The sequence below is a fragment of the Typha latifolia genome, chromosome 6 (assembly GCF_019914945.1).
Source record: "Typha latifolia isolate L0001 chromosome 6, TyphaL0001v2, whole genome shotgun sequence".
In the NCBI taxonomy this organism is placed as follows: domain Eukaryota; kingdom Viridiplantae; phylum Streptophyta; class Magnoliopsida; order Poales; family Typhaceae; genus Typha; species Typha latifolia.
In genome coordinates this window covers 10,885,605-10,913,103 of record NC_133091.1, presented here as the reverse complement: position 1 = coordinate 10,913,103, position 27,499 = coordinate 10,885,605, and the positions used below count along the sequence as shown (strand labels likewise).

The window sequence follows — 27,499 nt, the reverse complement described above, 5'->3', positions numbered from 1 at the left end:
TATTACTTTTTCATGTCACATTATATTATACACCTATACTAAGATTACAACCAAACACAATAATATTTTAAACCAGGATAATCTTTTTTTTTTTCTACAAATGTAAGAAATGAGTATAATAAAATAATTTAAAAGTTATTCCACAATCAAAGGCCGTTTCAAGATTTTATTTTATTTTATTTTTTATTTTTAAAATAAATCGATGCAAATGAGAAATCGATGCAAATAAATTTGTTTATATCTTTCTGTTTTTCTTTCCATTAAATGTTGAGAATCAATTTTGACAGCCACTGAATTGAAGTAAATATTAAAATAGTGCATATGAGTCTAACTTAGCCTTTAAAAGAAATTTTTATGAGATCTATAAACTGAGAACTAACTTTTATAAATACAGTTATTTTAAATACATGAAACCAAAAGGCACCTCAGAGTTCAAAATATGTTTTGATGGTTTTGCAACCAATCACAGGCTATCAAATACCCCAACACTACTAAATCCCAATATTTGGGTATCATGGGATCTCTCAGAACACAAGGTTTGCAAATTTTGTTCAGAACTCAGTTTTTTGCTTAAAAGAAAAAATCGATGTTCATATTGAGATATGGATTTTTATTTACCCAAATGCACATATACTCAAACAGAGGGAGTCCAATATAAATTTTGAATTGCTCGGGTCAAAATCAATCTCTAGCACACGATAATTCCACATTCCAATTTCCAAACAAAGCAAATCCAAATCAATAAGGATGCTTCTAAGACAAGGTATATCTGAATAATAGATTCATAGGATAAATATTGCATTGCGAGAAAAACAAAGCATATTATTAATAGGCTTTCATGTCAAATTGACCAGGCCTACAACCAAAGGAGAGGGCAAAAAGATTTCACGCATGATCCAAGGCCAATACGGCCAACCAAGGCCTGAATAGACTGCATATAACTTGAATCACACTGGCCACCATCACCACCAAATCTCACATGCTACCAAGACACATGCTGACAGCGCGAGTGAAAAAATGACTACGCACAGCAGTCAAAAGGATTAGATGGAGGCACCACAATGTGAGGTTTTCTATGAGTATATCAAGAATTTTGTGGAGTGGAAGGGAACTAATTGTAATGCAGCCCAACAAGAGAGAGATAGTACTACACCTAAAAAAAAGAGTGATATAGTACTACAAATCTCTATTTTCCGGCCCCAACTAGTCATGTCATGGAGAAGGTAGGATAAGGGTAATAGGAAATAAACTCAGGGGTCTTAAGAACACAAGGTTTCATTATTGCCGCTGCGAAATGATCAGTGCTTGATCGAGAGTCTTTTCGGCACACTTATAAAATCCCCAGGCTCACATATGCCAATTCTATCACTTATTTGGACAGCCTAAAAGGTCTGAGAGTGCCCCAAGCTTGGCTCTCCAACCTACATAATCAAAACAGAAACAGCAATTTTAAGTTCAGCATGAACTATTGAGATATAACTATTTGGGTAGATTCACCAGCAGTGACCTATATTGCATTTTACAAGCATACCGTATGCTTCAAGAAGCTTAATTTACAGTTATCACTACACTGTCCGCTGTCTAAGACCTTATACTTTTAAGCTGAAGCTAAAGAGAGAACATTTTGTAATCTACTGAATCACATTCAGGTTGGCGTGTAAAGTATAATATTAAGCGGCACAAGCAAAAGCAATTCGTGACTGAAGAACATGCAAAAATGCATTTACTGCAATAGAATGATCAAAACATGAAGTTGCATGTAACATGTGAATAATAGGAGAGGTCATGCAAATCAGTGAAAATTCAAGAAAGAGCAGAACTCACCTGGAAATCTCAAACCTACCAGCAATTTTTCAAGATTATATCCACCTGCCTCCAGGAAAACATTGACATAATTCAAATCAATTTCAGGTTTAAGGAACTAACACTCATCAAGTCCCAGGAAGAAGAGAGTAAAGCTCCCTAGGGGAATATGGCCAGCCTACCTTAAGCTCCTCTATGATTACAACTTTGATGAATAGGAATAGTAACAGATTCTCATAGATCAAACTGTTAAGTGCAAATAACGAACATCTTTTCAGTATGGACGTGAGCGCTGCCCCCCTCCATAGTTTCTATCAGGCCCTGATCCTCCACCATCATTGAAACTGTCCCTGCGCCTGCCACCACCACCACCACCACCACCATAGCCACCTCTCCCGCCCCTGTTCCAGAACAAGCAGATTAAACAAAGAAGGCCAACAATCAGTATCGAGCATTAATGTGATAAAAATATAAAATGAGCAATACCATAAACAGTGAGATCCACAAATATATAGCTAATCACTAGAATCAAGACGTAGCATAAAAAGAAAAGTGTGCAGTCAGGGGCAGGCAAATAAATAATGCTCTGAGACACCAACAGAACAATCAGATGAAAATATCAGCATTTTCTGTGGAAGAGACAACACTCTGTCTGCTACATAAATGATTTTTTAGATGTGGTACAATAGGCTTTTTTATTTACCAGAACTCATAAGTTAAATGGGCTAAGACAATACAGGGTTATCTCTCTCCAAATACAAGTTCTAAATGGGCTGCACCATCCATTCAACATCACCACTACATCCTGCAATTTCCACAATCCACATAAACCCCCAAGCACACTTGTTGCAGGAGAGAATTTGAACACATGGTTGGGGCTACCCAGAACTCATGCTTTGCTATTAAGACACCACCTTGGTGGTAAACATGACATAAAACTTTATCTGACAAAATAATATTTAAATTTTTGGAGACAAGACATCCAACAAATCTTCCTTAATTAGATCTTCAAACCATAACCAAAATTAATATAAAAACTAAAGACAAAGTAAAGAACACTTTGCTACAACATTAGAGTGAATAACTTGCTCATTTAAAAGGATAAGACACTCATTGCCATAGTACCAAGTAAACTTATTCTTTTGACTAGTGGAAGAGATACCTGTGAGAAAAAGGTGGGGGAGCTTTAGGTGCAGATTTTGCGGCCATTGCAACACCTATCTTATGGCCTCTCAAATCATAATCTAAACAAAAATAACCATTTGTATACATCAAACTGAAATTCAATGAAAATGATTGGCAAGTAAAACATAACTACGGTCATGACAAAGATTACTGTTGTAAAATCCGCCAGCTGAATGTGCTGCAGAGGGATCCTCATAAGACAGCACAGCATCTCCTTTATTTCTTCCGGATTCATCGGTATATATTTTTATATTCCAAGGCCACTGATCCTTGTAGCCACGTTTCTGCTTGATCCTTCCAACCTTAGAAAGAATATGAATTTACTCAAAACCCATGATCAATCTAATCTGAAATAAAGTTCTGCCGAGATACAAAACAAAGTACCTTTAACAATAGTTTGTTTCTAGTTGTGGGAAATGTAACTAAATCCATATTCAGTGTAAGCATTACATATGCATTCTAATTCATATTTAGGAAAAAGAACTCTATCAAAGCATTATGAGTAAATAAACAAGGGCTATGAACTGTGAAGGAAAATATTAACAAAATGAGATTCAAACTTCAAATAAGATTCAATTTTACATATTTAATTTGATTCTACAAAGTGTAGACTACCCAAGATTAGATTTAAGCTGGATTCAAGCTTGATTTGAAATACGCTTGAATTAATTTATCAAGCAGTTCAAAGTAGGCTCGAGCTCGCTTGAACTTGAAATAGGCTCAAATTAAAATTAATCAATTCAAGCTTGATCTTTTGACTTAGGTTGAAATTAATTTCCAACAAAGCATGAACAAAGCTAGGCTTGATTCCGCCCCTAATTTTATATGAGACTATTACATGTGCAATTGACATTCGAGAAATTCTTCTTCTACTGACTTTCATAACAATGTCCATGTCAAGTGGCTCATAATTATAGTTCAAGTTCCAATTTCATTCTAAAATATGATTAAAGAACCATCTAGTCCTGTAGAAAGTGTCAAGATTACTAGAAACTTCTAGTGCATGTTGTGATAGAGCAAAGCGCCCTCACGAAAAATTCTAGTGAATGTTGTAATCATGGTTCCAAGTTTCGGCAACTAGTCTACTGACTGATTTCGGGCAGATATCGACCAATCCCGCCTGATACGAGCTCTCCCTCTCTCTTCTCTCACTCTATCTCTTTTCTCTCTCTAATTTTTTTTTCATTTCTTCTCTCACTTATGCCCCATCTCTCTCATTTCTCTCTACTCTCTCCCTCTCTTTTCTCCAATCTCTTTCTCTGTCTGTCTCTTTCTCCTATAATCTCTATTACTGCAACTAAAAATCTACTACAGTAAGAGTGAGATAGAGAGACGAGAGAGAGTGGAGAGAGGGAGAGAGTGAGGAAGAGATTGAGAGGGAGTAAGAGAGAGAGGAATAGATTGAGAGAGAAAGAGAAGGGACAGAAGAAATGAAAAAAAAATCAGAAAAAAATTACCTCGCGATAGTAAGAGAGGGAGGAAAAGAGTTAGAGAGAAATAGGAGGGAGAGAAGAAATAAAAAATTAAAATTTGCCTTATGACAATAAGAGAGAGCAGGTAGAGATAAGAAAGGAACAAAAATTAGAAACAAAATAAATTTCCCTTGACAGTAATTGAGAAATGGAAGAAGAGAGAGAAGGGTAAAAAGAAGGGAGAACCAACAACTCAGTATTCATCAAAGTTTTAAATAAGTTAATATAATTTTTAGCTTTTAGACTTCATATATAAATATTTCTTATTTTCTGATCATTTTCTAAATTTTTTAAAAAAAAATTCCTATTTTTAAATCATATTTAGAATTTGTATGATCTAAACATAGTCCGATCCAATACGGGCAGCCAATACGTATTGTTTTTCTAAATGACTGATTTTGATTCCGATTCCGATTCCGATACCGAGTTTTAAAACCTTGGTTGTAATAGAGCAATATGACCTATTTACCTCTAATTATTTTGGTAACTACCATACAAGTAGCAATTGACTATAATACCAACACAAAAAAAGGACAAGCAGAAAAATTAATTTGACAAGAGAAACATGTTATACCGAATGTACCTGATATATAATTATATTTCACTATATTAGGTAAACTAAAATATTAGAAGTCATTTTCAAAGGTGCTTCTAATCAAAAGGACATGATCATGCCAATAGGAACATAATGTCCAAAGAATGCCCCTAAAATAAGGATGTAAAGTAAAGTGCCAATCACAAGGACACAATTTCCATATCATCAAACAGTATTTGTAAGGCAGCAGAATTATTATAAATTATTAAAGCATTGGATCCTAAAGCCTAAAATTATGAGACATGCTATATTCTAACTTCTAGATATAAGCTCATCAAGCCCAATCCTAACATAGAAAATATACAGCAGATCCTAGCTCCCCACGTTAATCATTTTCTTAACCACAACAGAGAAATAACTTAAAACCTTTCAGAGATAAATTGAAGTCAATCATTAATTCATTACCACATAAAGCTGAAGACCAGAACTAATACACAGACAACCAATACTACAGTAGGAAAAGAAAGCCAAGAGATACCATACTTGTCCAATCCCTCCAAAAAGCTCATGCAGCTCCTCAATAGTCACATCTAGCGGCAAATTTGAAATGTAAATCCTTGAATTGTCACATGAGTCATCACAATTTTCGTCACACTGCTTAACCTTGACAGAGGGTTCAATAGAAGCATCTCCATAAGGAGCCGACGCACCACCACTGCCACCACCATCACGGGCACTAATTCCACGACCACCGTAACCTCCACGACCAATAGCAGCCTCACCACCATAAGAGTTTTGAGGTGGAGCACCATAGCTTGGAGGAAGAGAACTATTCCCACCATAAGAGTTTGGTGGAGGCGGATAGTTCCCAGCCGAAGGTGGAGGAACCTGCGAATAGCCCATGCCCTCCCTATCCGGATTCCCATAACCACGCTCTTCCCTCCCCTGGCTACTGTCGCCGTAACCCCCTCTTCCGCCGTACCCACCACTCCGACCACCACGGTTCTCATCATAACCCCGGCTTCCACCACGGGAATTATAATCTCCACCACCTCTATTATATCCACCACCGCCTCTGCCTCTATCGGAACCACCGCCATTGCCGCCCGGACTTGGAGCACCACACTTATTGCATTCTACTCTTCTAGCAAAGTTTACGTTCCCGCAACTGATCCAAGTACCAGACTTGGTTACACAGCCGAAAGAAACTCTAAAACGCAAAGATCAAGACATATTTAAAAGACTGACCTTGAATTAGGGCAAACCCAGTCCCCATCACGGTCACCTCCACCGCTACGGCCGCCTCCACCGCCTCGATATCCGCCTCCACCTGTAGAGATTAATATTTCTGAATCTACTTAGTTTGCCAAACCCTAATTCCAAGAGGAGAAGGGATTACGAAAGGTGGAGAAAGGCCGACGGACCCCGATTTCCGTAACCGCCGCCTCCACCTCCTCTGCCGTATCCGCCGCCTCCTCGCGGTGGCCCCGCGTAATCGCCTCCTCCGCCGCCATACGCACCCGACATGGATTTTAGGGTTTTAACTTTTGAACTCCCGAAGAGAAAAAGAAGAAATTTTTAAGATCGAACAAGGAGCGGAGGGTTTATGTATTATGAGAAGTATTTTTTACATTATACACCCTAGCAAATCCCTATTTGCGTATACGTCCTTGTAAAATTTGGTAATTAACCCTCTGGATTACTGCATTCATGTTTAGGTGCTTTAACATTCGTCCAAATATTACCTCAAATTTAATGATACACACACTAATAAATATCCGTCCATTATCTCACGATGTAGATCATCAAACACACATCATGCACGTAATAACCATTACAAGCAAAAGGAAAAAAAAAACCACTTGCAACTCCAAGAACACCAAGGATGTCAAATTTCAGTTCACCAAATTCTTCCCCGGCCCTGAGCCACCACGGGCAGCAGTCGACGATGGCCCCAGTGCAACCGGCGGTGCGCCGGAGTTGTTCACAGAGGAACCACAGTACCCTTGGAGTATGTCTCCTTCTTGGGCCGTGAGCCCAAGGCCCATGAACATGGCGTCAGCAGCCCAACAACGGTGTTGGATTACCCGAATGGCCCGACAGCAGCTCGGGCCGAGGTAGGTCTCGCCGTTGAGGAAGAAGAGGACCATCTCCCCGGTGCATGATCGGAGCTCCATCAGAGCGTCCCAGCACTGCATCACCCCGGCCGACTGCAGCCGGCCCACTAGGGTTTTTGGGCTGGGTCGGGCCACAGTCAGGGGCGGCATGGAAGAGAGAGTGCAAGCTAGCAGCAGTGATACAGAGAGGAATAGCTTGAGAGAAGCCATGAGGACAAGTGTGGGAAGTACTTGACCGAATGAGGTATATTTATAAGGTTTCAGAATTAATGATAATGTGAGAAGACTTGCGTTTAAGAATGTGGAAAGGTTTACAAGTAATAATAACCTGTTTAATTTTTTCAGAGTGATATGAGAAGTGGAAGAGAAACCAATGGAACGAGTAACCCCATATGGAACATGAGAAGTTTCTATGCAGCATATCCAATAATGTGAGAAGACTTGCCTTATGAATCTAATATGGTTTTTGGTTGGATATTTCAAAGAACAGAGGTTATCAAAAGAAGATATATAAATGGTTCTCAATCTAAAGAATTCGAGAATATTAATTAGTCTATCTACATATGAATGGTAGAAAAAGAGAGGAGAACAAGCTTACAAACTCCACAAAACTGACAAGATTTGATCACACCTGAAGATATAAATCACAAATCATTGAGGAAAATCATTATGAAGTGAGAAGCAATACCCAGATCTCAAATGGGCCAAAATTATCGAAACTTCTCTAGAGTAGAATATTTCACACAAAACTTTGATGTGTTTGTAGAAAGACAGGAAACCAGTCAAGCAGAAATATATGGACTTCTTATTTCTGACTGAAACTGAAAATTAGATGTTGAAAATCCTAACCAAGAACAGATGGCATATCGCAGCATGAATATTGTTTGTTAGTATATATCCAAGAAAGTCTTTTTCTTCTTAGAATAACAAATAGTTCAAGATAAATGCAACTGATTATTTATCGAATCCCCTTAGCATGAAGATTCAACTGCTAAAATCCATCACAACCAACTACAAGCAGGAAGCTTGAGAAAACGTAGTTGGGAGAATTAAAACAATCTGAAATGAAGTTGTAATACAGCTTCTACCAGCACAAAGGCTATAAAAAAGCTCTCCTTAGCAAATAACCCTGACCATCACAAGCAGTACTTGTCCAAGTCAAATCAGTATCATGAGAAAGTAAACAGATAAAGGGAAACAAAGGCACTTAAAAATATTGTAAAAAAAGGAAATTTCCCCTGAACAGAAGTAGAGAAGGATGTGCGCAGTGTGATAGAAAACGTGCAGTCGCCTACAGATGGATCAACAGTAGTTATCAAACCGAACCCACCAAAACTGCAGCTATCTTCGCTTTGATCATGCTGCTGATAGTAGTTGTTGAATGCATAAGATACATTCTCAGGCCAACCTATCCCAAAGCAAGATCCTCCAGGTGACATAGCACTGCAGTCTGCCTTGGAGCATGCCTCTGAAGCACTAGCTGAAACACTTGACATATCCAAATTGTTGTTTACCACACACCATTTGGGAGCAAGATACTCCACATCATGAGCATTGACAAGACTTTTTGAACCCTGGCCCAAGTCCATATTATACTTTGCCTGGCCATCGAAGGTGAAGATGCCCCAGTGTCTCTCATAGTTTCCAGTTGCTATACTACGCTGATCTTCATCTAAAAGACTGAAGAGATATGTTTCAACTGGAGGCCTTTTCGGCCTAAGTGGAGTACCAGATTTGCTCTGCAAATGATTGACTAAACCTTGCATAAAAGTCTGGGCAAAAGGAGACGTGGCATTTACTGCTCCATCTGTAGGCCATCCTACTCTCCCAACTATGATGTCCATGTTGCCAAACCCAATCTTAGACAAAGATGAGACCAATGCGTCGATGCTTGCATCAAAATAGTTGTTATACTTATTATGACCATCAGTTATAGGACGCGACTTTAGTTGGAAGAGGACATAGTCCATGGAAATATTCTTCTTTGGTTGAAGGCTCGAAAAAGGATTGATGTCAACCACAAAGGGTGAACCATGTTTACTGAGAAAAGCAAGGAGCTCGATCATGGTCTTGTTAAGATCAGACCGGAAGTGACCCTTTGAAGGGAGATTAGATTCAGTCTGGTACACATCAGAACTGCAAGGTACAATAACTTTCATCTTGTCAGCTAACTTAGCAGCAGTCAAAGCTAGCTGAATGTTTGTTGCTGCACCAACTACAAAATGTTGGAATTGTTGCCCATAGCTGAGGAAGAATGGCTCATCCCCGACGGCAATGTACCTGTAAATAGTTTGCTAGTCCACTGAAATGGTTCATTGTGTAGTAGTACTTTAAAGTTTGCATCCCTACCAGCGAGTGATGACATAATATGATACCTTCTATCAAACATCATTTAACAAGATTATACTAGAAATGGAAAATATATGAGCAAACTGGCAATGAACACATAACACTTCAACAGCCAAGATATATTGGTAATGGTCCCAATAGTGAATCATAAATAGCGCAAGCATAAGGTAACCACAACTATAAGCTGCTTAGAAACAAAATACATAAATCTGACATAACAATCATTCCAACAATGTCAACTGACAAACGTATATGCTGACAAGAGGATTTACATTTAATCAATACCATACAAGCTGAATTACAGAAGAAAGAAGTTCCATAACATTAAAGCTATCTCCGGTCATTCGGTCTTACAAAAGATATACTACAATAATTCTGAGTTTGAGATTGACTAGAAATTATATAAACCAGAAGAAAATAGTTCATATAACACCTTCCAAATTTACGAATTTCAAAAATCCAGCCATATTCAGTTATAATAGCAGGTCCATGATCCAAGAGAAGTCTTTTATTTCCAACAAACTAGTAACAGAAACATTTGAATATCATTTTGCAGCAGTAATTGAAGTTTTACGGTGAATGAGAACAGCATTGTCTAGCTATTAGATACTAAAAGCAGTGATGTTCAACTATGAAGAATTGTAATAAACCACGTTGACGTTTGGAGTGTCATATTTGCATCAAACTCTTAAAAGATGGCATAGATCTGGAGAGAAAGTCCTATCTATAACTGAGATACAAGTATATCGTGCAAACAAAAATCAAGAATAAACTTTTGAATATTCCATTAACATATCATTCTACATATATAACTAAGATTAAAAGCATAAGTCTCTTAGCCCAGAACTTTCTTGCATGAAGGATGTTTAGGAAGTGGGAGAAAACAAAGTAACAAGTAATTTTTTTCTGGAAAAATCGCACTTTTAACAACTGTAGTGCCATAAATACCAAAAGAGAAAATAAATAACCAAATTCTAAAGTGTCCTACTTCGCAGACATTTCAACATAAATTTAAATGACATAAATGCAAACAACGCAGGAATTTCTAAAGATCCAATCGAAACCACAAAGCCATTAAAATAACCCAAAAATCTAACAAAGTGAAAACAGAAAAGGGTACAACCAAACGGAGAAGTAAAAAACCTACTTACCTTTTTTACCATTTCCCACCAAAAGCCCAAAACCTCACAAAAATCTTCAGAAGTTAAAAATAAAGAAAACTAAATGCCTTACTCGATCCGAACTCCTCCGCCGGAGCCGCCGGGTGGTAAGTACCGGGTGACATTATCGTGGACCCAGCTCGCGGCGGCCTTCTTGGACGCACTCAGTTCTCGGAGCATCTCGTTTCGGACCCCCACCGCGACTCCAATGCCCGAACCCGAGAGGCTCTCGAGGACGGCCGGGTCGGCGTCGGCGAGCTTGATACGAGCGATGCCGTTGGGGAGGAGGAGGCCGGAGACCACCTTCGACGGGGGGAGGGGGTGCGAGGAGGCGGTTCCCCAGTTCACCCCCAGGACCGTGGATTCCGCGAGACGCCATGGGAATGGGGAAGAGAGAAGTAGGAGAATGCGGAGAAGGAGCACCGGGCGGTGAGCGGACCGCATTGAAGCCCTCCCCTTTCCGGCTTTAGACAGTGATGCTGCTGGTTCCAGACTTCCACCGATGTGCTCATGTGCAGTACCTCTAGTCGACAGGAGTGAATGGGTAAAAGCAACATTTGCATAGACGCTCCTAAAAATTTAAATATTACGATAAAGGGCTTTGTTTGTGAACCTAAGTTTTTTAACATAATTGCCACTGAAGAATGAATACTATTACAAAATTATAATCGTCACCGTATTATATTTTTTGGTAATTAAAGATAAATTTTATTACCTAAATAGGGCATAAAATAAAAGTACTTTAGGAATCTCAAATAGATACCTAACCTCTCGTTTACTTCAGAAATAAAGTTAATTTTAAAATATATATTCTTCTTTGTTATTTTTAAAATAAAATTTTTATTTTAGAAACATTTATTTATCTTTAATGTGATATAAAGTGAATAAAAAGGTAAAATAATAATTTTTATTATTTTTTATGAAATTAGTATGAATAAATTTTAATTTGATATAAAGTAGATCGATAGGATTAATAAAGATAAAATAGTAATAGTATTTATATTCTAGAATGTGATTATTATAAAGCGAAAGAGAGATAAAGTATTTCAAGAAGAAGAAAATGGTTGAATTTTTCACAGGGGAAAGCCAACCAAATTATTGATATGGATGTAAGCATCAGATCTAATATTTGAATGGGAGATGATACTCAAGTGCAGGTACAAAGGTAAAGGAACTGTGTGCATCATTACAAAGTTTCACAAATATATGTGAAGACTCTTCTATCAATCCAGATAGAAGGTATGGTCATCTAAATTTTGCCACATTGATGTTTTTGCATAAGAATGAACATGGTGAATGTGAATGATTTACCTTTAATATCAAAGAGTGGCAAATTGTGTGGAATTTACATCAATGGATCTATAAAATGCACTTGGAGAACCCTTTTTAAGTTAGTAATTAAATCATGGAGAGCAAAACAACTACCAATGTTATCAGTATGTGCATGCAGACACATGCACAGGCCCTCACTTGCTGGAAAAACTTATCTTTTATCATTCATTGAGAATATCTTCGTTGTTCTCTTATAGGGGACCTTTCTAAATTAGTTCAGTAATCAAATATTTTTTTTTTATATCTAATAAAATTTACTCTTTAAAAAATTAAGACTAAAAAATAAGATTAACTAATTGAGTTCGAGACTTAGTCTCAAATCAAGCAAACAAGGCACTAGGCTGGCAAATAAATAGGGTGGCAGAGTAAGAAAAAATAGAACTATTGGAAACAACAAGATGCATGCTCAAAGACAAAGAATTCCAAAGCCTATCTATTAACTAGATCTGACACAAAGGCAATAGATGACAGAACTCCATATAAAGCATGGTATGGAAGAAAGTCTATGCTTATATACATGAAAAAAAGGATATAGACTTTATAATCCAACAAAAGAAAATGAATTGTCTATTAGTCGAGATATTATTTTCAATGAAGACGATGCTTGGATCTGGAAAGACTATGATGCAAACGGTACTCGTTTGATTATTAATAATGATGATGGTGATTTTATTCCTATGAATGAGCTTCAAGCACTGCCTTCACACAGAAAGTTATTCATCTAAATCACCTCCAAGGAGTGTAAGAAGCCTTTCTGATGTTTATGAATCTATGTGGCTTTGCCTTGTTTTCTTAATATCCTCTTATTTTTTTGAAGATGCAGCAAATAATACAGCATTGTATAAGACAATGAAGGAGGAAATAAATGTCATTGAAACAAACAAAACATAGAGAATATATGATATATATACATGTACTTATTTGCATTATTTCCTGGGTATGCAAGTTACTAGTGGCATATTTCTTTCTGAAGAAAAATTATTCTAAAGATCTTTTGGAAAAGATTGGTGTGTAACATTGCAACCTAGAGATAACCCTAATAGAAAAAGCTCACTTTAGAAAATGACATAACAAAAGCAGATGGACAAGCCCACAGAAAATTAATTGGAGGATTAATTTACCTTAACATACACACAGGACTTGGTATAGTGTTTGTAATAAGCATCTTATCTAGATTTATGCACAATCCAGCTAGACAACATTTGGGTCCAGTGAGAAGAATCTTTAGATATATTTGTGAAACTTTGAATTATGGGATCAAGTAGATAGTAAAGTGAATGATTTTATTCTTGCTTATACTGATAGTAATTGCGCAGGAAAAAGTACTCTAGGATATGATTTGAGATGATATCATGGGCAACCAGATTGTAAGATAATATTGCATTATTAATTTCTAAAGTTGAATAAATATATATATATATATAAGTATTTCTTGTGCGCGAACCAAAACACCATCTAAGATATCTTAGAAGTGTTGCAAAGCTTCACTCAAGGGAACCAACCACCATGACTATGATAATGTCCACAGTGATAGGGCAATAAAAGATCTTCTCTTAACATGCTATACCCTCTCCCCTTCAAGGTGGATGTGAAAAAAGAAACTAAAAGAATGGTTAAATATATTTTTACCTGGCCTCTTGTATTTTGAATGAAAATTATTTTATCGTCTAAATTTTATTTTATATTACTAATCCTCTTGAACTTTTTTATGACATTATAACTACAAAATGCTACCAAGAGAGATGACAAAATGACTTCAATAATTTATATCTTAAATGCTAACAATTTCTAAGATAAAAAAGCATAAACTTTATTACTATCGTACCGCCAAGAGGTCAGGAAAAAAGAAAGAAAGAAGAGAAAGAAACTGAAACCAAGAATTAATAGTCTTTTAGTCAAAAAGAATGCAGCTGTGCCCTTTGGATGCTGCAAAATGTATGATATATGCTGCACATTGCTGCTCAAGTACTTCATCTCAGACTCCAGTCAGTCTTCTTTTCTTCCTGTCATTAAACTGACTGCTTGTTGTCTGGAAAGACAAAAAATTCTGTTTGTATATCGCCGCCTACAGTCTTGATTTCTTTTATTATTAAGTGATAGAGATCCCATGAACTAATCGATACATAAGTTGAAAATATAGATCAATCCTCCCAGAAAGATAAAAACATAGATGGATTAAATTACTCCACAACTAAAATAAACTCGCAAACGTTTAATCTCGTAATCTCCTGTTATTGATGGATATATTCTTGCCATTATACTGCAGTGGTGGTCGTTCCAGTCTAATCTTATAATAAGAGTCGTTTTCCTTAGTATATCTATGAATCCTTAGTATATCTATGAGTTGGCTCTTCTTTATGAGATATATTTGTAAAATGGAAACAGCACTGAAAATTGATTCTCTAAGTATATTTTTTTTTTCTCATAAAGACTAGAAGGAAGAGGAAAAGAATATGACCTTAATGTTAGAAGAACAGAAGATATCTAGCAATTAAAGATACTTTATTGAAATATTAGTAGATAGATTTTGACAGAACTAGAACTCCCAAATTTCTTTTACTTATCTAGTACACTTCAAAACGAAATACAAAACTAAATGTGTTTTGCTATGTTAGTAAAATCGTTGATCAGATCGATGACTTCTTGATATAAATTGCTAATCAGGTTAGCTATTGATATGAAAATTTAAAACTATTAAAAAATTACTAAGTCTTAGAGAATGAAATTTTCATACAACTCATTTTTTGGTTCAACAATTTATATTTTAAAGTAGTTTAATCAAAAAATAACTTATATAGAAATTTCTTTTCTTAAGACTTAGCATTTTTCTTAATAGTGTTCACGTTTTTATATAAACTACTCGTTCGGTCAGCAACTTATATTTGAAAGTCGTCATCTCAAAAAGTAAAAGGTTGAAGAGAATGCTTCTATAAAATATGAAACTTATAAATAATATTTTATTCACACCGTTATATATTCTAAGTCATGGGTCAAAGAAGTCAAATAAAAGACATAAAATATTATTTTTTTGTATTGTTAAAAATATTAACTGAGAGTGATATTTAATAAATTTTTTACTATAATATTATATGCGTGTAATTTAATCTTATTGCGACTCAGTTATCTAACTTATATATTGACAAAGAATTAAACAGTAAAAGTATAACAAAGGAGCACATTAGATCTATGGCGACAAAAAATAAATATATAAATAAAACTCAAAAAAGCATAAGGTGACCTAATGGAAGCAAGACAAGTATCCCAAAATCCAAAATCTCCAACCATGCCAAAGGACCTCAACAACCATAAACAAACTAGAAAATGGTTGGATTCACCAACTTAACAAATACCATTCCTCCCCAAACTTCCAAGTCGCCAATCATCCCAAGGACTTGAACTACACTTTAACAAAAACCCTAATACCACGCTACACTTTGACACTTGGATCCAAGTATCACCTGCACACTTACATGTGGGGGACAAACCCCCCTCGCCAAATCTAATGCTCCAAATTCCAGACCAACCCCCCTTTCTTTGACTGTCATCCATCCCAAGAAACGAAAAGCCTACTTTCTTTAGGAATAATGTTTGGGGTACCCCGATCTACCCCAAAATGCCGCTATTCCTTTTGTACCCCAAAGTTTTAGTTTTAATTTAAGGGTATTTTATGACATACCATATATTTAATAATTTAAATTGCTAAAATACTCTTAATAGTATTTTTCTTCTTTGCTCTTCCTATAAAGAAGGCAGGAGTAATTTAAGTATTTTATAAATTATAATAAAATATTTCCTGGTACCATTTAAATTAACGGAGGGTGTTAAATAAGAAATATAAGGAAAAAGTAGGAGTTGGTTTAAAATTTTTTTAAAGACGGAGTATGAATAACAAAATAGATAAAATATAGGGTGTGATTTATAATTTTTTTTTAATTTAAAAATCCTCATTAGATATAAAATTATAAATAATTTGATAAGCATATAAAGTAATATGGACTTAATTTCAGATTATAAATATATTAAACAGATCATCAGTAATTTAATGAATGCATTGAAAACTTATCCAATCATTTATAACTTTGTTTCTAATAAAATATTTAATTTTATCAAATAGAATAATATGATATAATAAAATATAAATTTTCTTAAAAAATAAATATCTCTTTTTTACTGGGATAACCTGAGTTGATCCATTCAATATTTGTAAATAAAAATAAAATTTTAGATGGTTTATTTTTCTTCCGCTCTCTCCCTATTTCTTTTTCTTTTAAAGTTTTGTCAAATATAAAGGTTTATCTAAACAAAAGAAAATTATTCTTTTTATTAAAGAAAAAGTTAATATTCTAGAGCTAAACTTGTGGAGGAGTTTGCTTGGAGAATAATATGGGACTCCTTTTATTCATAGTTTGTAGTCATGCATGGTCTAAATTTAGTATAAGGTCAACATCTAATTTATACCTATTTCACTATTCTACTTGGGCTATTCTACTTAGGCCTAGAATAAGAGAAAAATATTTAATCTTATTTCAGTTTAAAAATTACAAAAACAAATTGGTTTAATTCAGGATAGCTTGTGGACCTTGTGGTTGTTCCATTAATTTTTTTTTAAATTTAGTTCTATTTTTAATTTAATAGTAAAAAATAAAAATATAAAAAGAAGTGGTACACTTTGGTGTATTCCAAGCTATATTTATCTTTTAGTCCAACGTTCTAAGGCCCATCTCCTCTCTGACCTTTCTCTAATTCCAAAGAGAGTCAAAACCCCGAGAGGGACAACCTGAGCTCCGCTACACTCGCGGAGCAACTTACCGCCCCCTTCTCCTACTCCTCCTCAACTCTCTCTTTCCCTCACCTGTCTCGCAAACTACCCTCTTTTTACTCACTCCAATCACATCCCTACATCTTACCTTACCTTTCCCGATTCACATCGCCAACTTCTTCTTCTTCTTCTCCGATCACCTCGTGGGTTACCGTTGCCGACGTAGTGTTCCCCAACGTCGCCGGCGCCGATGAGCTGAGATGGGCTGCGTCCACGGGAGAGCCGCCTCTCCTCCTCTTCCCTCTCCTTCAGCTTCTTTAGATCGGAGGAAGGAGAAGCCGCATCGCCGCCGCGAGCCTCCGGCGGCCGTCGAAGCCCGCGTGGCGGATCCTGCCCCGGAGAAGGTACAGGATCCGGATCCGGAAAGCAAGGAGGTTGCGCAGCCTCCGAGGAGGCCGCGGCGGCGGGCGCCGAAAACCGACCCGAGACTCGGAAGCTTCGCAAACCATCTCCGCGGCGAGCAGGTCGCTGCCGGCTGGCCAGCCTGGCTCTCCGCCGTCGCCGGCGAGGCCATTAATGGATGGACTCCACGAAGGGCGGATAGCTTCGAGAAGCTCGATAAGGTAGAGCTTTCTCTTTTCTTGATACATTACTGACTTCGTGATTTGGGCTTTTTGCTAAAGGTGGGATCTTGGTGACGTTTTCTTTTTGGTTTCTTTAGATCGGGCAAGGGACGTATAGTAATGTATATAAGGCCAGGGATATGTTGACCGATAAGATCGTGGCGTTAAAGAAGGTACGATTCGACAATTTGGAGCAGGAGAGTGTGAAATTTATGGCCAGGGAGATCCTTATACTGCGGCGGCTGGATCACCCCAATGTGGTGAAGCTGGAGGGTTTGGTTACTTCTAGGTTGTCTTGTAGCTTGTATTTAGTGTTTGAGTATATGGAGCATGATCTAGCCGGGCTGGCCGCCAGCCCAGAGATCAAATTCGCAGAGCCCCAGGTTAGATCGTACCATAATACACTATTTACATGGCATTTCTGGTTTTAAGTTTTCATCTTGGAGTTGTTATACGAGCAGGTGAAGTGCTACATGCACCAGTTGCTGTCTGGCCTCGAGCATTGCCACAACCGTGGTGTGCTGCATCGCGACATCAAAGGTTCGAATCTTCTGCTTGACAATGCCGGTCTGCTGAAGATTGCAGATTTTGGGTTGGCAAATTTTTTTGATCCGAACCATAAGCAGCCGATGACTAGCCGGGTGGTCACTCTTTGGTATCGGCCTCCGGAGCTACTCCTGGGAGCAACTGATTATGGGGTGGGTGTGGATCTTTGGAGTGCAGGCTGCATTCTAGCAGAGTTATTGGCTGGGAAGCCTATTATGCCAGGCAGGACTGAGGTAAGCTGTAGCATGGTTCAGTTTTGCAATCAGTGAGTTTAAGATTCCTCAGGTAGCAGGCTTATAAAATCTTGATCTGCATCTTCCTATTGGTCCAAATGATTGTAACTTTGCCGAGATATATTCTTCGATGACATATTGGATATTTTCTTCTTTCTTTTTCCAATTGTAGAACCTTATTTAGTGCGAGATAAGAATGAAGACAAATAAAATATTTGATGATAAGAATGTTATTAATTATAAGTTATCATCTAGATATTTTGTAACAAAAAAGTTATCATCTAGATCCTATAGTTGGGAATTATTTGACCGACGCATGAGGAAGAAAAAATTGATTAAGGGAATTTAGTTTTGTAGGTTCTAGAAGTTTAATAGGTTCATGTTCTCTGGGATAATCAATTTTTTTTATTCTCACTGGAGTAAATTTCCTTCACTGTTTGCAGACTGAAGGTAACACTCAGAAAAAAATCAAATAGATATTACCTTCATTGTTGTATATTATCTCACCTACCCTAGTGGTTACCTATGGAGAACATAAAAGTTTTAATGGTGCTGGTATGAGATCCCCTTTCTCATTTTATTGATGTACAGTCTTTTATCATGGGATTTTATATAAGATAATGAGCAACTTATCTGATATTTTTCTGTCATACATAGATTACCATGTCCTTGTGCTGAGAGAAAGCTTTGTAATATTTACTGAGAGTTATGAAAGAAGACCAGCATTATTAGGCTTCCAGGCATATTATGCTTCCAACTTGAATTAAGAAGTGCCTAAGTCAGGGTATATGGAAAAGAAAAAACAGAAACTGAAGATCTTTAGAATGAAAAGCCCAAGTATTCATAAATGCAGCTTCAAAAACACTTCAGAAATAATATTTTCTCTGCAATTCACTGTTCCTCTCAAGCACTCTTTTTGACATCAAATACAAGCGATAATGCAGAATTACTATTTTTCTTGTTTGGATCTATGTAGTGTTGTGGTCTCTTCTGCAGTTCAATTATGTGGTTCCACTCAGGCATTTTCTAATGATTCCAAAATACTCAAATCTTGTGACAGTCCCTGATTCAATTTAACTTTACGATGCTAAAGGCTGATAGTCAATAAAGTTCTTCATAATGGAATTTCTCTCATTACAAGTGCATACATAAACTTACAAATCTGTAGTATGTTTGTAACCATGTCTACCTCTATTAGGTGGAGCAGCTGCATAAAATTTTTAAGCTATGTGGCTCCCCTTCAGAAGAATACTGGAAGAAATCAAAATTGCCTCATGCAACAATATTTAAGCCCCAGCAGCCATACAGAAGGTGCATAGCGGAGACATTTAAAGACTTCCCTCCATCGTCACTTCAATTGATTGAAATTCTTCTCTCAATTGACCCAGCCGACCGTCAAACAGCCTCTTCTGCACTAAAAAGTGATGTAAGTTCTTTCTGATTCATCTTGGTGTGCCCTTTCTATGTCTATAATCCATGAAATTAGGTGGAGTTGTGCAACTTTTGTAGAAAACGAGGTTTTACTTAGTTGTGGTTCAATGCAGTCATCTCTAAATCTCATTCTTTGGGCTACTAGACAGTATAGGTTAACTTTAGAATAGAACCTCTTATGATTCCAAGTTATGAAACAACATTTAATATTCTATTCATGTTCTAAAAAGTTTTTTTTGTGGGCTGAAGTGGTTCATTTGAGTAGGAATAAGTTCATTTAATTATAGAAAATGTACAAAAAAAGTTCTAATGAGCAATTGTCTGAGTTCTCACTGTCAAGTTCTGGTGGTTTCAAAAATTCATATTTTAAATAGATTTTAGTTTCAATACTTAGTCATATACGCCTTATTTTGTAGTCTAGTTCATATTTTAACAGAACATGTGGAGCAATATTGAAGGTAATGCTGGTGAGAAGAAGTTACCTTTGCTTGGTCAGTTTCATCATGTCTTTTAATTTCTTTTTTGTCCAATATTCCTCATATTCTCTTTTTCTTTCATGAATCTCCTTTTTCATGCTGAATCTTGCTTCATTCCCAACAAATCTTTCTCTCCCTTCCTATATCCCAAGTATCAGCTCTGAGTTATCAAGTATGAACATTTTTCATCCAATTCTCTTAATAATTGGGAAGTTTCACTTAATAACTCAACCTTTGGACTCATTATAATCTAGGCCTTTCTTTTTTTCTCTTATCCAGAATGAGTAAATGACCAATTTTGTCTTATTTTAATTTCCAAAAAACATCCTGAGTTAAACTTTAACCACAATTGAGAATGGCAGGTGATAAGAGAATATCGTGTCAACTTTAGAGGAGAAAAGTAAGATTAGCCAATTGCAATTGGGTTTGTAAAAGACTACTGGTTGGGCAATCACAAGAGGATGAGGGTATACTTGACATTTCTCGTCCTGGTTAAATTAACACAACATTTTAGTTAGCTTCAATCTGATCTTTATGTCCCTCCCTTGGGCCTATGAGGGAGGGAAGGCATTGAACCAAACAAAAAAACAACTAGCAGTAGCCACTGGCCATCAATCATTGAGATTATATCAGTTTAGGAAGTACAGTGTCAAATTTGGTTTCTGTAACATGTTTTGGCACAATAAGTGAACCTGGGACTCTTCTTGTTAGTTTTGAGAGGATTGGCTTTTTGCATTTCATTAGATATATGTCATACTCGACTGAAAAATCTTTGGCTACCTTGCTTTTACATAAATCTAGTAGCAGCAGAAATAATAAATTTGAGGCAGTCAGGAGTCAATTTTTTTAGATTGCAATAAACCACATTGTTTTTTAACCTACATGTTCTCTTCATAGAAGTATACAATTCATGTTTGCTTGCACTTCTTCACAAGAGCTTATTTTCCTTCTGATTTTTCTTTAGAAAACCATTCAACATGGATTGGGATTTTGGTGGACACATTCCTAACCTTGATAGTGCCAAAAGGTTAGGGTAGACCTATCCAAAAAGAATTTTACAAATAAAACAGACAAGAGAAGAACCTTAAACCTATCATCCTATATATCGAGCAAACTGATAGATAGAAAATGGAGTCACCGACAATATAATTTTTTCACATCCACAAAAGACAGAAAATGTAATGTTAAAATTAGAACATCTAGTATTCAGAGAAACAGATAACCGATAATAAAATGTATTCCTCTTTGTATATTTGACCTTCAGATTAAAATGGAACCGTATCTGCATTGCTCTCAAGAACTAAAAGCCTTGTCATATTGTAGCACAAAGTGTTCTTCAACTTATCTGAATATGTAATATGCCAGTTCAAATTGTCAGTGGACTGAATAAAATTCCTGTTACCAGTGAAATCCCCTGCTAATCCTTTCCTGTCACAACTTTCACTAAGTTGCCATTACTATTAAATTTTTTCAAGTCTTACCTATTTTTCGTCTTTCCTACTCTCGTCTCTCTCTAATTTGCTACAACTAGATGGACATCCTTTAATTTCAAATTAGACATGAATATTTTGAAACTATCTTAGCAAATTTAGATCATCAATAAGACTTATAGATGTCCTGTGAAGATGAGCAGCCTAGAATAGTTCGGCATAAGTGCACATGAGCGGAAGGATAGTTAAGAAACTAGACGGGATGGAAGTGGTAAGGGAGGATACAATTGATTAATTGATTAAGGGGTTAATCATTTATTATATTAAAGTTAAACGATTATGGACATATCAAGCTGAAAGTGATTGTTCTGATTGAATGCTTATTGTCTGTTTACTACTACCACCCTTCTATTCTAAATCATTTACAGGACTTTCTCCATACTTGTGTGACTTTCTTCTTTTTAATGCAGTTTTTTACAACCAAACCTTATGCATGTGAACCATCAAGTCTGCCACAATATCCTCCAAGCAAGGAGATTGATGCTAAACGAAGGGATGAAGAAGCAAGAAGGTTCTCAACTGCTGACTTGTTTGGTTCTCTAATTGCATATTCACATGCTACTTTTTGAAGTCTTGTTGGCTCTATTTTGCTTTCTATATTTTATGCAACATCTTTAATAATCATCTATTAACATCTTGATGATCCAGGAAAATAAATAATAAGGACAAAACATAGTATTACATTATAAGCTTAAGCAGTAGACTATCTGACCACTTTTCTCTTGGGCATTTAGTTTTAATTTAATGGTTAACCATATACACCAATTATGAACATTTCTTACTACCCTTTAGTAGGGTACTTTGTTGTTTCAATTTATAGTACCTCTAGTAGGTCTTGATCCTTGTATATGTTTATTACTTGTAGACATGAATTTGCAAAATTTTATAAGATTTTTACATGCTAGCCAGAAGAGTAAGCTGAGAAATTCAGAATAGAAATATATTGGCATGTACTTATTGGGTATCTATATTTTTTATATTTGCAACAAATTATATGATTATATCTGCTTAAAATGAATGTCATTGAATTATTTAGGTGTGTGAAAGGTAATTTCAAGGGTTTGAGAAGAATATATGCAGTTGTAAATTTAGGTGGGCTTGTATACAGTTTTATCTTTAGAAGAATAAATAACTATTGAAAATTAAATCTGCAAATATTTTTCTACTCTCAAAAGTTTGTTAACTTGGCTTAGTAAAACAAACAAGGGGAAAATGACAGTCAAATGAAAAAAAGGACTGATCAAGTATAGAGTGGGGGCAGCAAAACGAATTACTGAAAGGAAATTGATGTAAAGGAAAAATAGAAACCCTGGATACATGCTTTGTACATAAGATTATAAGAAGTTAATCTACCTGTTGAAAGATGATACAAAGTTTAGAATATTGATACTCAAATTCAAGAAAGTAAATGATTAAAATATTAAATTGATATTATTCTCAATGTCTATGTTGAATGTCCACAGTAAACCAGCCTAGGAAATTGCTGATTTATGTAATTTCTGAAGTTATTCTCTATCTATCTATTGCATCCATGGCACTCATTTAGCTGACTTCTATCGAAAGGAAGTGAGCTTCTCACTTCTAGTAATAGCATAGTTCCAAGTTTCAGCCGATCTCGATCCATGGCCGAAACTAGTCGTTAGTTTTGACCAGGTATCGGCCAATCCCGCCCAATACAGGCTCTCCCTCTCTCTTCTCTCTTTTCTTTCTCCCTCTCTCTTTATTTCTTCTCACTCTAGCCTTTCCCGCTCTCTTTTCTTCCTCTCTTTCTTTCTCTAGAGTTAGATAGAGAAAGTGGAGAGAGGAGGAAGAGATTGAGAGGGAGTAATAGAGAGAGCGAGGAAAAGAGAGAAATGGAAGAAAAAAAGGAAAGGAGGGAGAGAAGAAATGAAAAAAAATAGAAGAAATGAAAAATGAAAAAAAATTAGATTTTTTCTTTTGCCTTGCCTGTAATAGAGAGAAACGGAAGAAAAGGGAGGGCGGCAGGTAAGTTAATGCATTTTTTAGTTTTTAGACTTCAGATGTAAGTAATTATTATTTTTTTATTATGTTTATAAATTTTCTTGTATTTTTAAATACTATTTAGAATTTTACGTAATTAAAAAATAGTCCGATTTGATACGGGCGACCAATACACCCGATATGTATCGTTTTTGTGAATGACGGATTTTGATCCCGATGCTGAGTTTTGGAACTTTGAATAAAAATTTATCCGGTTTTGAGAGATAATGATCACAGGATTGGAAATTATCGCAGTTTTGGATAGTGAGAAGTGGGCGTTAATCAATGTTGTAGAGGCTTCAAAAAGAGAAGAAATCACTGGAAAAGGGTAAAAAGAGGTTAGAGACAAAAGGATGGAAATATTTTCTTGTCTGATGTCTCGCATCCAGCTCTCCAATCCACTTCGCGTGGCAAAATATGAGATAATAGGCATAATGAAGTTGAAGTTTTGTTTGTTCATGTCTTTCAGTTGCACCATTCTCTCCTTTATATAACCTATACAATCTAAAAAGGAGACAAAAATGAATAGGACAACAGAAATAAAAGGAAAGTAGCATGATCTCCCTGAAGTCTTCCTTTTCTTGTTATTTCATATTATAGCATAACAATCTTCAGTAGCTCCTTGATATCTTCTGATTCTTCTTAAGGGTCTTTCTATGATCTTCTCTTTGTTTCTTTTCTTTTGTATTGACTAATTCTTTTTCCTCTCATTTTGGGCATAACAATATTTGGTCGACCACAGCAGAACCTTTATCAACATTATTCCACCATTTCCATCATCCCATTAAGTTCTGTTACGTGACAACATATTCTATGATGCAAGACCTCCTCTCAATTTAATGATAAGCATAAATGTCAAGTAAGGACTCAAATAGATCAATTAATTTCCCAATTATTCATCAATATGTGGTATATATGGAAGGCACTCACTCCAATTTAACTCGACGACTTCTTATTGCTAGAGTAATAATGGGAACAATAAATTTCTGGCAAATAAATATTCAAACTACGTAACTATCTTCTTGCTTAGATATGTTACTTCCTTTCTAGTCCACATTATAGGATTTATCTTTTGTCTGTTGGGAAAGAACTTGAATGACAAAGGATAAATAGGACGTCTCCTATAATGTGGATAAATCTTGTTGTTTAAGGAACATGCCGGGAGGTCAAGGGCTATAGACATTGAGAGGCATATAGACAGTAAACAATTTTAAATTAGGTTTCCTTTTACTGGTATTTGACAGAAATTTAGATTATCTTGTTGTCATATAGTTGCGCACTCAGCAAATAAAAGTCATGTCATGTGATCAATTGGCTGTAGTTTGACCATGTCATGCATACTCTTAATTTAGTCTTTGATGTACTCCTATATTTTGTATTTATTAGCCATGAAATTTTTTTCTGATTCTGAATGTCTTCTTGGAAGTGTGGCGTTTATGTTATCTGGGGGACATTTGTGCAAGAACCCTTAAGTTGCATATATATAGAAAGTTAATATCTTGCAACACATGATATGTGCTTGTTGAGGTCATTATCAGATCAGAGAAATACTTGTCAAAAAATTATCATTTCAGTTTCTTGCATTTTTGACATGATTCTTACTTCTGATGGAGTTTGGCATATATAACATATATGAACGTACTAGGCTAATGTTTCCTAGCAATGTAGGTTGAGAGCTGCTGGTGGAAGGGCTAATGGTGATGGAGCAAAGAAGACGCGGACACGCGATCGAGCTGCTAGAGGTGTTCCAGCTCCAGAGGCAAATGCTGAACTACAAGTGAACCTTGATGTATGCCAGATTAAACTTCTTTCCTTTTTTATGTCATTTTCTTTAATTTGCTGAGCAACTCACTGAGTCATTCCTTTGTTTTAAGTACATGAGCAGTTCTAGAGCTTTAGTTCTTATTTTCTTAGAACAGCAATCCTCATTAAGTACATTAGAAAAGGTCACAAAAAAAAGGAACCACCTGAAGTAAAAGCTTACAAGTGGATCTAAAACCAAGATGCTTGCATGGCTCAAGGACTAATGGTTCTAGAAAGCAGTTGTTTATTATACACAAACATGCTAGATGCTTATTATACGAGTGCAGGTACCATTTAGTGTGATGGTAGGCTTTGCTACTGGGCAACCATGCAGGTTTAAGTCATGAAACTAGCTTCTTCAGCAATACACGGACGTTGACACACACCTTGACTTTCCTAGACCCAATATGGGTGGTATCATCGTGCGTTAAGACTTAAGACGTTCCTTCATGCAAGATTATGTGCACATGCTCTTAAGCTGGAGTATTCTCTTACACATCAGCTTCTACTAAGAAAGATGATTGATTTCTTGCTTTTGTTAGTTGGATTTTAATGGAAAATTGATTGAGTGATCAATTAGAGTATGAAAATTTTCAAGGGCCCTGGTTGCAGTTTGTGGGGTTGGTGGGTGCTGTAGAGTGAAATTGTTTTTACTTCAGCTATATGAGAACTTGTAACTATTTTTGGTTTGGATTATCTTGGCCCATTCTCTAGTATAGTTGATCATTTACGTTATATTCATTTCTTTGCCTTAGGCTAACAATCTGCCACAACAGATGTATTCTTTTCCTTTCCCTTCCCTGAGCATATGCTGTTTTGTGTTAACTTCTCAATATCGCTGTTTGTTCATCTAGTGTATGATTTACATTCACTGACCTCGTTTCCTTTGTGCATCAACAGAGAAGGCGGTTAATCACACATGCAAACGCAAAGAGCAAGAGTGAAAAGTTTCCTCCGCCACACCAGGATGGCACCGCTCCAGTGGGTTCTTCGCATCATATGGACCCTACATTTGATCCCTCGGAAGGTCCATATAGCACAATATTCCCCTGCCACAAAGGCCCTGTGTCAACGTGGTCTGGACCGTTGGTGGATCCAACGAAGCGGAAAAAATCTAATCGCTCATCGAAACAACCTGGTACTGCCCGCGTTCGATAAACGAAGCTGTCTTTCAGTTGGCACAATTGACAACAAATATATGTTCTGGAAGATTCCTTTTTTATGATATATTTCTCCATTTTATCCATCCACACCCGGAAGCCTGTCAGCAGTTGGTGAGGTAAACATGATTTTTCAAGTAACTTCTTGTTTCCTTAACTTCCATGTACTATTTTTTGAACCGCAATGTATAGGCTGGATAAGAAGCTTAATTAAGTTATTATGTATATTAGATTCTCTTCTATATTCTTATAGGCAGTCCTTTAGGTGTTAGTTTGATTTCAATGTACAAACCCTTCGGATTATTTGTACTTGTGGACATCTTCCTGGTACCTTTCTGCAATTTAATTTTAATAACTGGTTAACATCATCCCTTTGTGTAAACAATTCCAACAAATTTGGAAATGGTTCTCTATTTGTCATGTTAGGGCTATGGAAAGGTAAGGTCCCTTCAAGAAATTCTTCTCTCAATTCACTCTTCTTAAAACACAAACAGGGTTACAAATGTCACTGACACTATTATTTGTCTCCTTGCTTAGTATAAGACATAACTTGTGGTTTTCTTGTTGAGAAGAAAAGGGTTATGAGATTAGAATGTACAAAAGGAGAGAGTTACAGTAGATAGGAGAGGAGAGTAAATTCCCACTTCCTCCTTAGATGTGCTAACACAAGGAAGAAACTTTTGGCGCCTAAAGCTGATAAATTAAATATTCTATTGTGTTGCTTCTCTCTCTCTCTCTTCAAGTTTTCCATCAAATTACCGCTAATATCATGACATCACTTATGCTTAATATCTATGTAAAAAGATATTTTAAAAATCCTGCTACGAGCATTTCATGATTAATGTAACATGATTTTACTTTGGGATAATTTTATTTAGACTCTCTAAACTATCACTATATTTTATATATATTTTATGAACATTTTTTTATCACATATACTTTCCGATTTAGAAAGGTTTTTGACTTAAATATCTGTATAGGTTTTTTGTTCTTAGTATAAGATGTATATATGTATATATTTTTT

The 27,499-nt window shown here is 36.2% G+C and overlaps 4 protein-coding genes across 7 annotated transcripts; 1 reads left to right on the top strand and 3 right to left on the bottom strand.

Moving 5' to 3' along the window:
• Positions 1 to 801: 801 nt before the first annotated feature.
• LOC140791513 (transcription initiation factor TFIID subunit 15b) lies at positions 802 to 6,564 on the bottom strand. Of its 4 annotated transcripts, none has more exons than XR_012109579.1 (7): positions 6,395 to 6,549; positions 6,244 to 6,325; positions 5,539 to 6,163; positions 3,140 to 3,290; positions 2,966 to 3,047; positions 1,986 to 2,204; positions 802 to 1,873 (listed from the first exon to the last, which is right to left on the bottom strand). XR_012109579.1 is itself a non-coding variant. In XM_073142125.1 (6 exons), the coding sequence occupies exons 1-6, from the start codon at positions 6,520 to 6,522 to the stop codon at positions 2,078 to 2,080; spliced, it is 1,170 nt and encodes a 389-aa protein (XP_072998226.1). In that variant the 5' UTR covers positions 6,523 to 6,564; the 3' UTR covers positions 802 to 2,077. The 4 variants fall into 4 exon arrangements, 2 of the variants coding, with proteins under 2 accessions (XP_072998226.1, XP_072998225.1); XR_012109578.1 differs by having other exon boundaries at positions 802 to 1,869; XM_073142125.1 differs by having other exon boundaries at positions 802 to 2,204; positions 6,420 to 6,564.
• A 326-nt stretch (positions 6,565 to 6,890) lies between these two features.
• On the bottom strand, positions 6,891 to 7,322 carry LOC140791165 (egg cell-secreted protein 1.3-like). Its single transcript, XM_073141579.1, has one exon. It carries the CDS (start codon positions 7,320 to 7,322, stop codon positions 6,891 to 6,893), a length of 432 nt encoding a protein of 143 aa, XP_072997680.1.
• Positions 7,323 to 8,138: 816 nt separating this feature from the next.
• Positions 8,139 to 11,150, bottom strand: LOC140790065 (glucan endo-1,3-beta-glucosidase 9). Its single transcript, XM_073139978.1, has 2 exons — positions 10,695 to 11,150; positions 8,139 to 9,392 (listed from the first exon to the last, which is right to left on the bottom strand). Exons 1-2 carry the CDS (start codon positions 11,063 to 11,065, stop codon positions 8,282 to 8,284), a joined length of 1,482 nt encoding a protein of 493 aa, XP_072996079.1. The 5' UTR covers positions 11,066 to 11,150; the 3' UTR covers positions 8,139 to 8,281.
• A 5,544-nt stretch (positions 11,151 to 16,694) lies between these two features.
• On the top strand, positions 16,695 to 26,843 carry LOC140791145 (probable serine/threonine-protein kinase At1g54610). Its single transcript, XM_073141552.1, has 7 exons — positions 16,695 to 17,335; positions 17,434 to 17,718; positions 17,797 to 18,114; positions 19,313 to 19,540; positions 21,922 to 22,022; positions 25,181 to 25,301; positions 26,216 to 26,843. Exons 1-7 carry the CDS (start codon positions 16,973 to 16,975, stop codon positions 26,471 to 26,473), a joined length of 1,674 nt encoding a protein of 557 aa, XP_072997653.1. The 5' UTR covers positions 16,695 to 16,972; the 3' UTR covers positions 26,474 to 26,843.
• The last annotated feature ends 656 nt before the right edge of the window (positions 26,844 to 27,499 follow it).